Raw genomic sequence first — 14,436 nt, forward strand, 5'->3', positions numbered from 1 at the left:
TACCCCGGCGGCTCGGAGACAGCGGAGGAGAGCGGGGCGGTGCTCGCTGATTGGCTCGTGGGTGGAGCGTGCCCGGCCGGACGCGCCCCTGCCAGCCAATGAGGGAAGGGATAAAAGGAATTGGCCGCTGCGCCTCCTCCAGAGGCATGCTGGGAGCCTGGAGGACTAGCGAGGAGGAGTTGAGAGAACGGAGCGGACGCCATGGCGGCCGACATCGAGCAGGTTTTTAGGTCTTTCGTGGTCAGTAAATTCCGGGAAATACAACAGGAGCTTTCCAGGTAAACTCTCCCCAGACTTTTCTGCCCCTCGCGGGCTGTTAGGGCCTCGCCTATCCCTCCGTGGCATCTTTCACGGAGACGCCGTCGTCTCTCGGCTCAGGCCCCGCTACGGCCCCGCCTGGGCCCGGGCTCCATTTTCCGGGCCATCCCCCCAGTCTTCCGTTCGCTCCTTTCGAGAAAGGTCGCCCCTGCCGTGGTGCTCGCACACGCCATGTCTTTCCTCGAGTTAGAGACGTTCACCTTTCTTTGGTTCGGAGACCCCCTACCCTTGAACGGCTCCGAGGCCCAGCGTCCACCGGGGACGGGCCTAGTTCCTTCCCCAGCTCCTCCTCCGCCGCCGCCTCTCCCCTCCCCCTCCCCGCCTCCGCGCATTTCGCCGGCCGGTGTCCATGGCCGGAAAGGGTCTCTAACGGCCGCTTCTTGGGTAATCTGAAAACTTCATTATTACTGTACGCTTCAGATCGCTTGGCGGCCGGAGTCTGTGGGTTAGACTCCTCGAGCCCCAGTTAGTGCCCCGTGCATTAGACCGGATAGCACTCGTGTAACAGTTGTAAACTGAAACGTCTCAGTTCGGTATAAGACGCACGATAAAAGACTCGGCAGAGGCATAGAAGGGGGCTTTGAGAGCGGTGACTGCTTAATTTATTAAGTAGAAAGGGGACTCTCTGTGTAGATCTGTTATTTTTCTTGCTACTCTGACTTAATGGACAGATTCGAAGAACATCACGCTGTTTTTGTCGCTGCTAGTAGACTTAAGAGATGAGCCTTGGTTCCCAAAATTTCAGGTGGAAGAAATTTCCAAAGTTGTTTACTCCGGAAATTAGTGCGGGTTATGTTAAATGGTTTTCTTTTAGTTGTTTGTTTCCGTATAAAATGACCATTTCTTTAAAATACAGTAAGAAAGTGTTCTTGAAAAGTAATATTCCAAGGTAAAAATGTTCTTACCAATGTTGTAAGTTGAGAACAGTAATATGTGAATTAGAAAATCAGCTGATAAGCAGTTGTAAATTATGTGCCTAAATTATATTATTAGCAAGGGTTATTGGTCAATAATACTTTATTGCTGGAATTTTCGGTTTTTGTTTTTTTTTCAAGATGTAGGTTTTTTCGTTCTTTTTTCCCCTTTCTTGTGGCCAGGCTCTAATATCACTGTGTACAGCCTTGTCATGTAGCTGAAACAGGCCTCCCACTCATCACCTCCTAAGTGATGGGTGGGATCACAATCTTGAGCTACTACCACTTCCCTGGATTTTTTTTTTTTTCCTTTTTAGTTTTTCTGAGACAGGATTTCTCTGTATAGGTGGCTGTCCTGGAACTCGCTCTGTATACCAAGCTGGCCTTGAACTCAGAGATTCACTTGCCTCTGCCTCCTGAGTGCTGGCATTAAAGATGTGTGCCACCACCATCCAGCTATTTTTTTTTTTTTTTAAGTAGGACTATATATATCCCCACTATGTTGCCTTTTTAAAAAACAAAACAAAACATTTTGAGGCATTGGCAAGTTTTTTTTTTTTTTAAATGAGACAAAACATAAACGAGGGGAATATAATTTTCCTGGAAACTTCTTTTTGTTGTTTTTGTTTGTTTGTTTGTTGTTTTTGAGACAGGGTTTCTCTGTGTAGCTTTGCACCTTTCCTGGAGCTCACTCTGTAGCCCAGGCTGGCCTCGAACTCACAGAGACCCGCCTGACTCTGCTTCCCGGCTCTTTTTGTTGTTTTGAGGCAGGGTATCACTATGTAGCTCTGGCTGATCTAGAACTCACTATGTAGACCAGGCTGGCTTTGAATTCACAGGAATTTGCTTGCCTCTGTTGGGATTAATGTCCTGTGCTACCACAGCCACCCTTCTGAAAGTTTAAGTAGTTTCCTGTACTAATTGTATTTACTTGTTTTAATAAGCCCCCCCCCCCTTTTGTTTTGTTTTTGAGACAGGGTTTCTCTATGTAGCCCTGGCTCTTGGCTGTCCTGGAACTCATTATATAGACCAGACTGGCCTCAAAAAATCACAAATCCACCTGCCTCTGCCTCCCCAGGGCTGGGATTACAGGTCTGTGACCACCCCTCCAGTGTTTTTATAGCTTCTTATTACAGTATGAGTGATGGCTTTTTCTTGGTTGTTGATGTAGTAGAACACTTAGAAACCATAAAAGAGAAAACAAAATTAACTACTGAAATTAGATTCTTTCCTCCAATATAAACATGTCTTCTCTCTTTTTTTGGAGGATGGGTTTTGAGACAGGGTTTCTTTGTAACAGCTATGGCTGCTCTGGAACTCACTCTATAGACAGGGCTAGCCTCGAACTTGGAGATCCTCCTGCCTCTGCCTTCCAGTTTCTGGGATCAAAGGCGTACATCACCACTGCTCAGCCATACGTCTTCTCTTAATGTGATCATACTATTATGTCCTTTGAAGTCTCAATAATTTCAACATTTCTCATAACTACTTAAATTCCTTTTCAGGACACATTGTTGAATACCAAAGTGGCTTGAAATTCTAGTTAGTTGCTTTTCAGTAATTGTAATTAACATCCTGGTAGCTTTAAGAAGAAATTATTGGCTGGGCAGTGGTGTTGCAAAGCTTTGATCCCAGCACTTGGGAGGCAGAGGCAGGTGTATCCCTGTGAGTTCGAGGCCAGCCTAGTCTACAGAGCTAGTTCTAGGACAGCTAAGGCTACACAGAGAAATCCTGTCTTGAAAAACCACAAATTTTGGGGGGAGGGGTCTTTTTTAAAAAAAATTTTTTTATTTTTTATTTTTTTGGTTTTTTGAGACAGGGTTTCTCTGTGTGGCTTTGGAGCTTTTCCTGGAACTCATTCTGTAGCCCAGGCTGGCCTCGAACTCACAGAGATCCACTTGGCTCTGCCTCTCAAGTGCTGGGATTAAAGGTGCGCGCCACCACTGCCCAGCCGGAGGGTCTTTTTTCATAGATCTGCCTTCCTCTGCCTCACAATGGCCGAGTTGTCACCATGCCCAGCTCCTGAATTCTAGTGCTCAGGAGACAGAGTCAGAAAGATCCCTATGAGTTGGTCTAAAGTAGTGAGTTCCAGGCCAGACAGAATAGAGAGACCGGTCTCAAAACCCAAACAAACAAACAAAAAAACCAGGGTATGTATGTATAAATGCTTAGAAAAAGTGTAAAACAGTTGTGTTACGAAGTCTGCAAAGAGCATTATTACAACAAACAGCATGCTCTAGGGCACTCACTATAGGTCTAAAACTTTTTGGTTTGCCACGCCAGCGAGCTATTTTTCCCCCATTTGTTTGCTTATATACTTACTCATTAGTATAGATGGTGAGACCAACATTTAGATGACCAAAATATACAATTTATTGTGTACAGATACATTTCTTCCATTTATATAAACAGAATAATAATCCTGATTGTAGAGTTTTGTTAAGATTGCATGATTTTTTAAAAATATGTGGCAGGCCAGATGTGCATGCTGTCAGCCCCAGCAGTTAGATAGAGGTGGGCAGATCTTGTCAAGTTCAAGACCAGCCAGGGCTACATAGTGAGAACTTTGTCTTAAAAACAAAACAACAAAAAGTGGCCCTAGTCAGTATTTATAAATGTTATTTATTGGAAAACCAATCATTCCTCACTAAAGTGTTTTTGTTTCTCCAATGAAATTGTTAGGTAGTAGTTTTTATATTCAGTTAGTAAAAGTCTAGTTGAAACTGAATGAGTTAAATTTTTTTGCAAGTGTGCACAAAAAGAGTAAAAATGTTTGCATGAGTGACCTTGTTTTATCTACAGTAACATTCTTTGGCCTTGTGATCTGAAAATAGGTTAAGCCATTTACCTTTTTACTATTAGTATAAACTAGTTCTGTGTGAATTTCTTGAATTACAGAAATTGTTTAGGTGCAGAATTTTTAATAGGTGTAAATTACTGGATACTATTTCCTTTTTAAATTCAACGACATTTCACTCAAAATCTGAACCTGATGAAAGGCTACAAGTAACCTTTTACCCAGTGTCTGCCTTGACTGATTGTTAACAGTGTACAGGGGTGACTTTATTGTGGCCACACTTTCTACCATAATGTTGGGTCATCTATTTTTCTTTGTGTATTGGCTCATTAATACTTAGGTAACTGAAAGCTTTAAGTTAGTTTTTTTTTTAATTTATTTAATTTTATTTTATGTGCATTAGTGTGAAAGTGTCAGATCTCTGGAACTGGAGTTATAGACAGTTGTGAGCTGTCATGTGGGTGCTGGGAATTGAATCTGGGTCCTCTAGAATAGCAGCCAGTGCTCTTAACCACTGAGCCGTCTCGATAGCCCATTAGTTTATTTTAAAACTTAGAAAAATGCTTTTAAGGACTTCTTTCTATCACAGTTCTGAAAACTTTGTGTAAAAATAAAAGCATTCCATCTGAGTATATAGTGTTAAGAATTATTAATGGCAAACACATGAACTAGAAAATTGTGAGTTGTATGGGCAATATAGTGTAATGTAAGATTATGTTAACTAGGTTGTTAATGTTGAATCATGGTGTGATAAAAGTATTCATGAAGATTAAACTTTCTCTTGCGAAGCGGAAGGAGTGAAGGCCAGCTGAATGGGGAAACAAACGCACCTATTGAAGGAAGCCAGGCAGGTGACACAGCCGCCTCGACGCGGAGTCTCCCAAACGAAGAGATCGTGCAGAAGATAGAGGAAGTCCTTTCTGGGGTCCTAGACACAGAACTGCGATACAAGCCAGGTACGTCGAGGGTAACTTTAGAAGTCTAAAAATTGCTAATGTTGATAGCACTGTTTGTTTCTAGGTTAATCTGTTTGTTTGTTTGTTTGTTTTTCATGACAGGGTTTCTCTGTAGCTTTGGAGCCTGTCCTAGAACTCTGTAAACCAGGCTGGCCTCAAACTCACAGAGATCCACTCACCTCTGCCTCCCAAGGGCTGGGATTAAAGGCCTACGCCATCATGCCTGGCTAGGTTAATCTTTTTTTATAGTGTCTTGAGCTCCTCCTTTGAAAACAGTTATATTCAAACATGGACATTGGAGCACTTTCTTGACTTACTGGTAAAATAAGATTTTTTTAATCTCTATTTAATTCAGTTTTGTTGTGACTAAAATGGCAGGATGTGTCTTTTTTTTTTTTTTTTTTTTTGGTATTTCGAGACAGGGTTTCTTTGTGTAGCTTTTCGCCTTTCCTGGAACTCACTTGGTAGTCCAGGCTGGCCTTGAACCCTGGCTCTGCCTCCCGTATGCTGGGATTAAAGGCGTGCGCCACCACTGCCCAGCTATATGTGTCTTCTTTGAAGGATTGTATTAATATCAGCTCTTTTTAAGATAGGTTTTGGTGTCTTTTTTTCTCCTAATTTTTATTTTGCATATATCAGAATGTGTTTGGGTATATGGAAATGTAGCTTGTGTGTGGCTGGTGCCTGAGGAAGGCAAGAGTATTGAATCCTATGGATTGGAGTTCAGAGAGTTGTGAGCCATCAAGTGGGTGTTGAGAACTGACCAGGTTCCTTTGCAAGAGCACTACAATTTCTTAAGCACATTGTTCTAGCCCCTGAATATCAATTTGGTAAGGTGCAATATCCTAAACTAAATCTTTAGTGTTTTTTTTTTTATTTTTTTGAAGATTTTTTTAATAAACTTTTTTTTATATTTATTATGTATACAGCATATATGACTGCAGGCCAGAAGAAGAGGGCACCAGATCTCATTACAGATGGTTGTGAGCCACCATGTGGTTGCTGGGAATTGAACTCAGGACCTCTGGAAGAGCAGTCAGTGCTTTTAACCTCTGAGCCATCTCTCCAGCCCATCTTTAGTGGTTTTTAAGACACCTTAGATTTTGTTTTAAATCCCATGCTTAGAAGTTGACTTACTTGTGCTAGGTCGTGGTGGCACACACCTTTAATCTCAGCACTCAGAAGGCAGAGGCAGGTGGATCTCTCTGAGTTCAAGGCCAGCCTGGTCTACAGAACAATTTCCAGGACAGCCAAGGAAACACAGAGAAATCATGTCTCAAAAAAATAAAACAAAAAAAGAAGTTGACTTGTTTGTACAAAGCAAGTTGAAGCACAGTCATTGCGTAGTATTTCCTTTTTGGAATTGATTAAATAATGGGTGCTTACAAATGACTTGGTTCAATTCCCAGCACCCATATGGCAGCTCACAACTGTCTGTAACTCCAGGATCCAACATCCTCACACAGATATACATATAGGCGAAACCCAATAAGAAAATAATTAAAAAAAAAAAAAATGAAGAGTCTGTGATTAACTACAAAAATAAATTATTAATTGTAGGAATTAGGTGTGTGGTATGGTTCTCTCATAAGATACGGATTAAAGTAACAGCTAGTCTTGCTTAGATCATGGCTCTGGCATTCTTGTTTGTTTAGGTATACACTACCATTTGATGCTGTGAAATAAGCAATAGAAAATGATTCATTTTCTTCTGATACAATGTTTAGTGTTGGTATTTTTTTCTTCAATAGTAGGAATCCCTAGTATATCTGACTAGCATTTCCTTAAGATTTATCAATTTTTAATTTTTTTTTTCTCCGAGACAGGGTTTCTCTGTGTAGCTTTTGTGCCTTTCCTAGATCTCACTTTGTAGCCCAGGCTGACCTCGTACTTACAGAGATCCACCTGCCTCTGCCTCCCGAGTGCTGGGACTAAAGGCGTGCGCCACCACTGCCCGGCTTAAAAAATTTTTTTAATTACATGTGTGTGAAAATGTGCAGGTGTCTCTGGGAACCAGAAGAAAGTGTCAGATCTCCTGTGATCTGCCTGATGTGGGTGCTGGGAACTGAACTCAGGTCCTCTGGAAGAGCAGCCAGTGCTCTTAACCACTGAGCCATCCCTTTAGCCCCAGGATTATCAAATTTTAAGCCGAGCGAGTGACATATCACTTCCTGTGTAAATGATGGCTGATGAAATATTAGAAGTTATTTAAATGAGAGACTTGTTTTTATCTTTGGACATTAATCTTATTAGTCGTGTAATGGGAGTTGTTTTCTTTTAATAGAAATTGAAACAAAATATGAAGTAAATTCATTGACGTAATTTTAAAAAACTTGCTATAATTTGAGAACAAAAAGGTTGTGGGGGGTTCCTTTTTTTGAGACAAGGCTTCACTTTGTAATTCTGACTGGCCTGGAATTTTGTAAACCAAGCTGGCCTTGAACTCACCGAGACCTGCCAGCTTCTGCCTACAGGATGCTGGGATTAAAGGCATGTGCCATCATACCCAGCTGAAGAAAAGAATGATTTTCAAAATATTGTATGTTTTTGTGCCCACATGTGAGTGGGTAGCTATCCATGCATGCATGTGTAAACAGCCATGTGTATGTGGACTGCCTTATTTGTGGAAGTCAGAGGTAATTGTGGAGTTGGTTTTCTTCTATCATATTGGTGATTGAACTCAGATCATCAGGTTTGTCTACAAGTGTTTTTACACACTGAGCTGTTTCATTGACTCTGAGGAAAAAAAGAACTTTAGATTTTAGTGAAACACCCCCACGCCCCCCTACCGTCACTAGAGGTAAACATTGAAGCTAAGTCTCTTTACATGCCAAGCAAACACTCTGACCTTGAGCTATATCCTACCTTCAAACATTCATTTAGTTCTAAATAGGTTTTTGTGTTAGACCAAGAATTTATTTTCATGATTTTAGTTTTATAAATCCTGGAGAAATGGCAGCCTCAGCTTTATTGGCTAATAGACAATAGATTATTTTGTAAATTTTATTTGCAGTAAGATTAATTATACAATGACTGCTACGTGTAAATGAAACAAGTGGTAATTTGTATGAATCTACTTTGGGGAATGGCTGACAAGTTTTCATTACTTTCAGACTTGAAGGAGGCCTCCAGAAAAAGTAGATGTGTGTCTGTACAAACAGATCCTACTGATGAAGTTCCCACCAAAAAGTCAAAGAAGCATAAAAAGCACAAAAACAAAAAGAAGAAAAAGAAGAAAGAAAAGGAAAAAAAATACAAAAGGCAACCAGAAGAACCTGAGTCCAAGTTGAAATCTCATCACGATGGGAGTGTTGATCTAGAATCTGATTCCTTTTTAAAGTTTGATTCTGAATCTTCAGCAATGGCACTGGAACATCCTGTAAGAGCATTTGGCTTTTCTGAGGCCAGTGAAACCCCTCTAGTGCTGGAACCTCCAGTAGGATCGGTGGAGGTTCAGGAGTCACATATGTTAGAGACTCCAAAGCCTGCTCCCCAGCCTGCAGAACTGTCCTTTGGATCTGCACCAGTCATCTCAGAGCAGTCTGAGCAGCCTGAGTCAGTAATGATGGAACCGTCCCCAACCAAGATTCTGGATTCCTTTGCAGCTGCAGCAGCGCTGAAGTCACCTGAGCCCGTTGTAACAATGTCAGTGGAGTATCAGAAGTCTGTGCTCAAGTCTTCTTGGGAGACTACGGCTCCAGAGCTATCAAAGACCACGCCGGTAGAGCTTCCCGTAGCAAAAGTGCTTGAGCCGTCAGAAACCCTCATGATAGTATCAGAGACACCCCCTGAGGTGCACCCTGAACCAAGCACATCAACAATGGATTTTCCAGAGTCATCTACAACTGATGCACTAAGATTGCCAGAGCAGCCTGCAGAAGCACCATCGGAGATGGCAGATTCATCCTTGACAAGACCTCAGGAGTCACTGGAGCTGCCGAAGAGCACAGCGGTGGAGCTGCAGGAGTCGTCGGTGGCCTCAGCCCTGGAGTTGCCGGGGCCACCTGCGACCTCCATGCTGGAGTTGCAGGGGCCCCCTGCGACTCCAGTGCTGGAGTTGCCTGGGCCCTCTGCCGCCCCAGTGCCAGAGTTGTCAGGGCCCCTTTCTACCCCAGTGCCTGAGTTGCCAGGGCCCCCTGCCACAGTAGTGCCTGAGTTGCCGGGGCCCTCTGTGACACCAGTGCCACCATTGTTGCAGGAATTGCCAGGGCCTCCAGCGCCATCCGTGGGGTTGGAGCCACCACAGGAGGTACCAGAGCCACCTGTGATGGCACAGGAGATGCCAGGGGTGCCTGCAGTTTCAGCGGCAGTAGAATTGACAGGGCAACCTGCAGTAACAGTAGCAATGGAGTTGACCGAACAACCTGTGACGACGACAGAGTTCGAGCATCCTGTGGCGATGACGACGGTGGAACATCCTGGGCATCCTGAGGTGACAACAGCGACAGGGTTGCTGGGGCAGCCGGAGGCAGCGATGGTGCTGGAGTTGCCAGGACAGCCAGTGGCAACCACAGCTCTGGAGTTGTCTGGGCAGCCTTCAGTGACTGGGGTGTCAGAGTTGTCAGGGCTGCCTTCGGCAACTGGGGCACTGGAGTTGTCAGGGCAGCCCGTGGCAACTGGGGCACTGGAGTTGCCTGGGCAGCTTATGGCAACTGGGGCACTGGAGTTCTCGGGGCAGTCTGGGGCAGCTGGAGCACTGGAGCTTTTGGGGCAGCCCCTGGCAACAGGGGTGCTGGAGTTACCAGGGCAGCCTGGGGCGCCAGAGTTGCCTGGGCAGCCCGTGGCAACTGTGGCGCTGGAGATCTCTGTTCAGTCCGTGGTGACAACATCGGAGCTGTCAACGATGACCGTGTCGCAGTCTCTGGAGGTGCCCTCGACGACAGCGCTGGAATCCTATAATACGGTAGCACAGGAGCTGCCTACTACACTGGTGGGGGAGACTTCTGTAACAGTAGGAGTGGATCCCTTGATGGCCCAAGAATCCCATATGTTAGCTTCTAACACCATGGAGAGCCATATGTTAGCATCCAACACCATGGACTCCCAAATGCTAGCATCCAACACTATGGATTCTCAGATGCTAGCATCCAATACCATGGATTCCCAGATGTTAGCGTCTAGCACCATGGACTCCCAGATGTTAGCCTCTAGCACTATGGACTCCCAGATGTTAGCAACTAGCTCCATGGACTCCCAGATGTTAGCGACTAGTTCCATGGACTCCCAAATGTTAGCAACCAGCTCTATGGACTCCCAGATGTTAGCAACCAGCTCTATGGACTCCCAGATGTTAGCAACCAGCAGTATGGACTCCCAGATGTTAGCAACCAGCTCCATGGACTCCCAGATGTTAGCAACCAGCTCCATGGACTCCCAGATGTTAGCAACCAGCAGTATGGACTCCCAGATGTTAGCCACCAGTTCCATGGACTCCCAGATGTTAGCATCTGGTGCTATGGATTCTCAAATGCTAGCTTCTGGCACCATGGATGCTCAGATGTTAGCATCTGGTACTATGGATGCCCAAATGTTAGCATCTAGTACCCAAGATTCTGCTATGATGGGTTCAAAATCTCCTGATCCTTATAGGTTAGCTCAGGATCCTTACAGATTAGCTCAGGATCCCTATAGGTTGGGTCATGACCCCTATAGGTTAGGCCATGATGCTTATAGGTTAGGACAGGACCCCTATAGATTAGGCCATGATCCCTACAGACTAACTCCTGATCCCTATAGGATGTCACCTAGACCCTACAGAATAGCACCCAGGTCCTATAGAATAGCACCTAGGCCATACAGGTTAGCACCTAGACCCTTGATGTTAGCATCTAGACGCTCTATGATGATGTCCTATGCTGCAGAACGTTCCATGATGTCATCTTATGAGCGCTCTATGATGTCTTATGAACGCTCTATGATGTCTCCGATGGCTGAACGCTCAATGATGTCAGCCTATGAGCGCTCTATGATGTCAGCTTACGAGCGCTCCATGATGTCACCTATGGCTGAGCGTTCTATGATGTCAGCTTATGAACGCTCTATGATGTCAGCTTACGAGCGCTCCATGATGTCCCCTATGGCTGATCGATCTATGATGTCCATGGGTGCCGACCGGTCTATGATGTCATCGTACTCTGCAGCTGACCGGTCTATGATGTCATCGTACTCTGCAGCTGACCGATCTATGATGTCATCTTACACTGATCGATCAATGATGTCTATGGCAGCTGATTCTTATACTGATTCTTACACTGACTCCTATACGGAGGCATATATGGTGCCTCCTTTGCCTCCTGAAGAGCCCCCAACAATGCCACCATTGCCACCTGAGGAACCACCAATGACACCACCATTGCCTCCTGAGGAACCACCAGAGGGTTCAGCATTATCTGCCGAGCAATCGGTATTAACAGCTGACAATACTTGGCCTACAGAGGTAACATTACCTACTGAAGAATCTGTAGCACAGCCTGAGCCTCCTGTGAGTCAAAGTGAGATTTCAGAGCCTTTGGCAGTACCTGCTAGTTATTCAGTGTCAGAATCAGAGACTTCAATGTTAGCATCAGAGGCTGTTATGACTGTTGCAGAACCTGCACAAGAGCCAGAATCTTCAGTCCTATCAGCACCAGTTGAGTCTGCTGTAGTAGCAGAACATGAAATGGTTACAGAGAGACCAGTGACTTACATGGTTTCTGAGGCTACCATGTCAGCTGAACCAGCTGTGTTATCAGAGCCTTCTGCTATGTCGGAGACATCAGAAACATACGATTCCATGCGGCCATCAGGACATGCTATAGCGGAGGTGTCTATGTCCCTCCTGGAGCCAGCAGTAACCATTTCACAGCCAGCAGAGAGCAGTCTGGAGCTGCAATCCATGGCTGTCCCAGCACCTCCCACTATGACTGCCCCAGAATCTCCTGCTGTTGCCGTCCCAGAACTTCCTCCTGTGGCTGACCCAGAACCTCCCGTTATGGTTGTTCCAGAAACCCCCACTGTGGCTGTTCCAGAACTTGCTGCTGTGGCTGCCCCAGAGCCTCCTGCTATGACTACTCCAGAGCTTTCCTCCATGCCTGTCTCAGAACCTCCTGTGGCTGTCCCGGAGCTCCCAGCTTTGGCTGACCCAGAGCATGCTACAACTGCAGGGTCAGGTGTTTCTTCCCTGGAGCCTTCTGTGCCTGTCTTGGAACCAGCAGTATCAGTCCTTCAACCTGTTATGGTTGTTTCAGAACCATGTGTTCCTGTCCAGGAACCTACTGTGGCAATTTCAGAACCTGCTGTCACAGTTTTGGAGCATACTCAAATAATATCACCTGAGATGGCTTTAGAGTCTTCACCAACAGTAGTGGAGTCCAGTGTACTGTCATCACATGTTATGAAAGGAATGAATTTACTTTCTGGGGATCCAAGTCTTGGTCCAGAGGTTGGCGTGCAGGAGATTATGTTGCATGCAGGTGAAGAGCCACATGATGGAGGACACTTGAAAAATGACTTGTATGAAAATGAATATGATAGAAATGCAGAACTTGCTATAAACAGTCATTTCATTGCTAAAGATGTGGAGCATAATACAGTGTGTGCTGCTGCCATTGGTCCTGTTGGTGAAACAAGTGAAGAGAAAGTTTTGCCCGTCATCGAGACAAAGGAAGTCACAGAATTGGATACCTGTCCTGCTGTTAGTGAAGCTGATGTAGGAAGAAGTCTGTCTTCCCAACTTGCTCTGGAACCAGACACAATGGGAACTAATAAGGGGTTGGAATTTGTCACAGCGTCTGTTCCCAGTTTAGATAGTAAATATGATGTTGAAATATCTTTAACTACTCAAGATACTGAACATGACATGGTGATTTCCACCAGCCCCAGTGGTGGCAGTGAAGCTGACATAGAGGGACCTTTGCCTGCTAAAGACATTCACCTTGATTTGCCATCTACAAATCTTGTTTGTAAGGATACAGAAGACTCGTTACCTATAAAAGACAGTGACCAGACAGTAGCAGTTGCTCCTAGCCCTAAAGAAAGCAGTGAAGATAAAGAAGTACCTCTTCCCAATAAAGAAACAGTTCCTGATTCAGTATATCCTGCCAGCATTGATGAGATTAATGAAGCTGACTTAGTGAGACCATTACTTCCTAAGGACATGGAACGTCTTACAAGCCTTAGAGCTGGCATTGAAGGACCTTTACTTGCAAGTGAAAGTGAACGGGACAAATTGGCTGCCAGTCCAGTTGTAATTAGTATACCAGAAAGAGCTTCAGAGTCTTCTTCAGAGGAAAAGGATGATTATGAAATTTTTGTAAAAGTTAAGGACACACATGAAAAAAGCAAGAAAAATAAAAACCGTGACAAAGGTGAAAAAGAGAAGAAAAGGGACTCTTCATTAAGGTCTCGGAGTAAGCGTTCCAAGTCTTCTGAACATAAGTCACGCAAGCGTACCAGTGAGTCTCGTTCTAGAGCAAGGAAGAGGTCATCTAAGTCCAAGTCTCATCGTTCTCAGACACGTTCACGGTCACGTTCAAGACGCAGGAGAAGGAGTAGCAGATCAAGATCTAAGTCTAGAGGACGACGGTCTGTATCAAAAGAGAAGCGCAAGAGATCTCCAAAGCACAGATCCAAGTCCAGAGAAAGGAAGAGGAAAAGATCAAGTTCCCGGGACAACCGGAAAACAGTTCGAGCTCGGAGTCGAACTCCAAGTCGGCGGAGTAGGAGTCACACTCCTAGTCGGCGGAGAAGGTCTAGATCTGTTGGTAGAAGGAGGAGTTTCAGCATTTCCCCGAGCCGCAGGAGCCGCACCCCCAGCCGCAGGAGCCGTACCCCCAGCCGCAGGAGCCGCACCCCCAGCCGCAGGAGCCGAACCCCAAGCCGCAGGAGCCGAACCCCGAGCCGCAGGAGCCGAACTCCGAGCCGCAGGAGAAGATCAAGATCTGTGGTAAGAAGACGAAGCTTCAGTATATCGCCAGTCAGATTAAGGCGATCAAGAACACCTTTGAGAAGAAGGTTTAGTAGATCTCCCATTCGTCGTAAAAGATCCAGGTCTTCTGAAAGAGGCAGATCACCCAAACGTCTAACAGATTTGGGTGAGTCATGTTTTACATTGTAATAGAGTATGAGTTAAGCTTGATTTCTGATGATCTTGAGTCAAATGGAGTATTGTTGGTTGTTGGTTTAGATACTCAATTGTGCTTAGAAAATGAAGGGGAAGTGAGTATACTGGAAAGGTTAAAAAGATATGCTGTGGGGAGTCTGCAGAGCCTTGATGTGTCTGTACTTGTTATTTCACCCTAATTAAAAAAGTTGGAGCTGGAGAAGCCTTGCACATATTTCAACACATGGCTTTGCAAATAAGCAGAATTTGAAAATTTCTCCTTTAGTAGTTGTTTTCTTTGTTTGGCTTTTTTTTTTTTTTTTTTAAGAGACGGGGTCTTAGTCTGTAGTTCATATTGGCATGGAATTTCCC

At 44.8% G+C, this 14,436-nt stretch overlaps 1 protein-coding gene across 12 annotated transcripts in view; it reads left to right on the forward strand.

Moving 5' to 3' along the window:
• Nucleotides 1-14: 14 nt before the first annotated feature.
• The window catches only part of Son (SON DNA and RNA binding protein), a 34,362-nt gene continuing 19,940 nt past the window's right edge, over nt 15-14,436 (forward strand). For 10 of the 12 annotated variants that reach the window (XR_013043863.1, XR_013043864.1, XR_013043865.1 and 7 more), the window contains exons 1-3: nt 15-278; nt 4,819-4,985; nt 8,099-14,056. Coding sequence is in view for 8 of the 12 variants with exons in the window: in XM_006983553.4 (XP_006983615.1) it covers nt 202-278; nt 4,819-4,985; nt 8,099-14,056 (6,202 nt within the window). In the remaining 4 variants the exon portion in view is untranslated. Of the gene's footprint in view, nt 279-4,818; nt 4,986-8,098; nt 14,057-14,436 lie in introns of those variants that run through there. The other 2 variants (XM_042259543.2, XM_016002110.3) reach the window with 2 other exon arrangements.

The sequence above is a fragment of the Peromyscus maniculatus genome, chromosome 12 (genome assembly GCF_049852395.1).
Source record: "Peromyscus maniculatus bairdii isolate BWxNUB_F1_BW_parent chromosome 12, HU_Pman_BW_mat_3.1, whole genome shotgun sequence".
Lineage (NCBI taxonomy): Eukaryota > Metazoa > Chordata > Mammalia > Rodentia > Cricetidae > Peromyscus > Peromyscus maniculatus.